At 36.4% G+C, this 3,646-nt stretch overlaps 1 protein-coding gene across 2 annotated transcripts in view; it reads right to left on the bottom strand.

Moving 5' to 3' along the window:
* SAMD13 (sterile alpha motif domain containing 13) overlaps positions 1–3,646 on the bottom strand; it is a 63,744-nt gene that overhangs the window by 49,344 nt on the left and 10,754 nt on the right. For both annotated transcript variants that reach the window (XM_006776241.1, XM_006776242.1), the window contains exon 2: positions 2,734–2,818. In XM_006776241.1, the coding sequence (XP_006776304.1) occupies positions 2,734–2,786 (53 nt within the window). In that variant the 5' untranslated portion in view covers positions 2,787–2,818. The remainder of the gene's footprint in view (positions 1–2,733; positions 2,819–3,646) is intronic.

The following is a 3,646-nucleotide window of genomic DNA, read 5'->3' as shown; positions in this document are numbered from 1 at the left end:
GGAAATATATGAGAAGAGGTGAGCAAAACTTGCACATTGAAAACAGCAAAATATAGCTGAGAAAATTAAAGAAGACCTAAATAAATAGAGAAAAATGGGTTGGGAAACAGAATATTGTTAAGATTTCAATTCTCCCTCATTTGATCTATAATTCAATGCAATGCCAATCAAATAACCAGTAGGTGTTTTTTAAATAGAAATCGACAAGCTGATTCTAAAGTTCATATGAAAATGTGAAGGACCTAGAGGAGCCAAAACAAGTTTGAAAAAGAATAAAGTTGGGTAGATAACAAAAATTGATTTTGAGACTTATTATAAAGCTATAGTTATCAAAATAGTGTTGTATTGGCATGAATATCTACAAAATCATCAATAGACTATAAAATAGCGTCCAGAAATAGATCCACACATATATAATCAATTAATTTTTCAACAAAATTGCAGAAACAATTTAACAAATGGTGGAACAATGGGATATCCACAGGCAAAAAAACAACCACCACCATCAACAGAAATACTTTTATTCCTATCTCACACCATACACAAAAATTAACTAAAACATCATAGTCCTCAGTCTAAGAAATCATAAGAGAAAATCTTCCTGACCTTGGGTTAGGTAAGCACTTCTTAGATATGACACTAAAAACACTATCTATAATGTAAAAACTTGATAAACTGGACTTTATCCAAATGAAAATCTTCTGCACTTTGAAAGACACTAAAGAGAGAATGAAAATAAAAATCACACACAAGAAAATATTTTCTAATCACGTTTGTGAGGATATAGACTGGAATGCTCACATGCTGCTGGTGGGAACATAAAATAGCACAACTGGTTTGGAAAATAAGTTTGGCAGTTTCTTAAAATGTTAAACATACACCTACGATACAGCCCAGCCATTCCATTTCTAAATATTTATCCAAGAGAAATAAAGCATATGTCCACATATAGACCTGTTCACAAATGGTCTGATTAACTTTATTTCTAATACCTAAAAAATGGAAAAAACCCAAATGTCTACCAACAAGTGGAAGGATAAACAGTGAACAAATAATTATATATTTATACAATGAAATATTACCAGCAATAAAAAGTAATGAACTATTGGTACACACTATAACATGAATGAATCGCAAATTAATCATCCTGGGTGAAAGAAACTAGACCCCGTCCTCCCCCCTCGCTGAAAAAAAGTACATTCTGAAAAATTTCATTTGCACAAAATTGTAGAAAAAGTAAAGTCAGCTATAGCAACATATCAGTGCTTGCCTGAGGATACTGAGCAGGAAAGGATGGTGGGGTTTGGGGTATAGAATACAAAGCGTCATGAGAAAACTTTGGGGGTGACGGGTACATTCATTATCTTAATTGTAATGGTTTCATGAGTGTATGCAAATGTCAACACCTATCAAATCTTGTACTTTAAAGATTTATAATGTATTACATGTCAATTCTATTTCAATAAAGCAGCTAACTTTTTAAATTGATTAAAATGGAATAAAATTAAAAGTTCAATTCATCAGTTACCCTAGTAACAGTTCAAGTTTTTAATAGCCACATGAGGCTAGTGGCTACCATTATGGCCTTCACAGAACAGAACTTTGCCATCAATGCTCAAAGTACTATTGGACAGCACTGATCTAACGCATACATATAAAAGCACCTGTTCCTTTCATTCCCCCTACATCTACCTACCCCAAACTTCAAGAATGGGAATAAGCATGTCAGCAGGACACTGATAAATGAATTACCTGGGAATTTTAAAAAGTGTTTTTATTAAGTTTAATGTCACTTTAGTGAACACTATACCTGCATTCATAAACACATAAAGCACAGTGTTTCCTCATTTAGATAGTACAGCTTCTATAGATTACATTTAATTAGTTCCCCCCAAAGCTCAAGATGAAGGCAATTTTAAACTAAATGACACGGAAAGAAATGAAACAAATAACACTGGATTGGAACTTACTTTATCCTTGTAATCAAAGTGGTTATAGCTTTACTATAACTCCTAAGTGAGAATATACATTTTTTTCATATACTCACAGATATCTTTGTGAGCTCATTTTTGTTTTGTTTCAGAATATGCTACACAATGCAACTGAATTTTCCTATTTTTTTTAAAAAGCATATAACTCACAGCAAATATAATCAAAGTTTCAAATGTGAGAACAGACCTTAAAATAGAATGCTACGGTATACACTGAAATCTTAACCACGGAAAGAAAAGTTCATAAAATTAGGACAGGAGAGTTGTTAAAACTTAGTATTCTCGCTGAAGCTTTTGTCCTTCCCTCATTACAGCTCTCAGTTTTGAGAGAGGTAATTTTATTTTAAAAAGACATGGAAATCAATAAGAAATGAAATTAAAAGACTTGAACTCTGTTTTCTGCCCCCACCGTTGTAGCCTATGGGCTTGGAAGGCAGAGCGTGCCTGCTGGGTGTTTTTGTGTCCATACACAGAATGCAGGGCTGAAATCCTCAACCGTCCCTGTTCCAAAGCCTGACCCACTAACCCTTTCTGCACGGTCTGGAGTCTGGGTCACCTGTCTCAGACATGGAATATGGAAAAAGACTTTTGTAAGGGGGAGAAGGGAGGCTGGTGGCCAGTGCAGACCAGGCAAGTACAAGCCCCCACCAGTGTCTTGTAGTAGATAAGCGAGAGTATAAAAATAGAAGCCAAGTCCCTCTGTTGTTTGCAGAAGCAGAACTCACAAGCCAGTTTCACTTACTTTTTTACACCGACAGAGCCATTTTCCTTGTTTTCCATGTCAACAGATAGCATGGGAAGGCTGCAGGGTTCCTTTACTTCAGCAACTAATCAATAAGGGAGAAAAGCTTGTGTTTAATTCTTAGAAAGGGAGAGAAGAATATATATTCTGAACCGGAAACATAATGCTTCCTTCGCAGCTTCACACCAGTGCACGTATGTTTGTTTAAACCTCCAGTTCCCTCGGCGATTGGAGAGATGTGATTAAACCTACGGAGCTGGAGGAGTCGGATAGGGGTGCTTTCCTCTGTGCTGGCACTCCCTGCCTTGACAATAAGCATTTGCAAATGAAATTGAATCCTTGTTCAAAACAAGTTCTGTGTGAACTGGCACAGCTTCCTCTGGGTGCAAGCTCTCACTTAAGACATTGCAACTCACAAATGAGCCCAAGTCCTGGGAAAAAAACAACAAACAAAACACAATCCTTTTTTTCCTGCCCCTTCCCACCGTGGGCTGCACTTTCTTTTTTCTTATTGCATTTGTTTTGTTTGCTCCCACTCTTTCTATATTTTTTTTTTTCCACAGCAATGCCAAAGAGCACTTAAAGCTTTTGTCAGTAAGTATCCTCCTACTTCACATACTCTGAATGAAAGAGCCTCAAAACCCTGGGAGATGGCCATGCTGGGAGCTCACAAAAATGTCAGATAGCCCTCAGCACAGGAAGGTGGTGCTGGTGGGAGCGTGTGCGTGTAAGAGAGGGAAGGCAGCTAATCAGATTTATGTTTAAAAAAATCACCAAAACATTCAAGGAGATAGAAAAGCATCCATCACTTTGTCTTTTTGTTTAGTAGGACAAGGACTGTGAAAAAAACAAACAAACAAAAAAACCCTCCGCAACTAATATCTAATTATCTGTATGAAAAAGCTATGAACAA

This window comes from Myotis davidii, unplaced genomic scaffold (genome assembly GCF_000327345.1).
Source record: "Myotis davidii unplaced genomic scaffold, ASM32734v1 scaffold162, whole genome shotgun sequence".
Taxonomy (NCBI): Eukaryota; Metazoa; Chordata; class Mammalia; order Chiroptera; family Vespertilionidae; genus Myotis; species Myotis davidii.
This window is presented reverse-complemented; position numbering and strand designations above follow the sequence as displayed.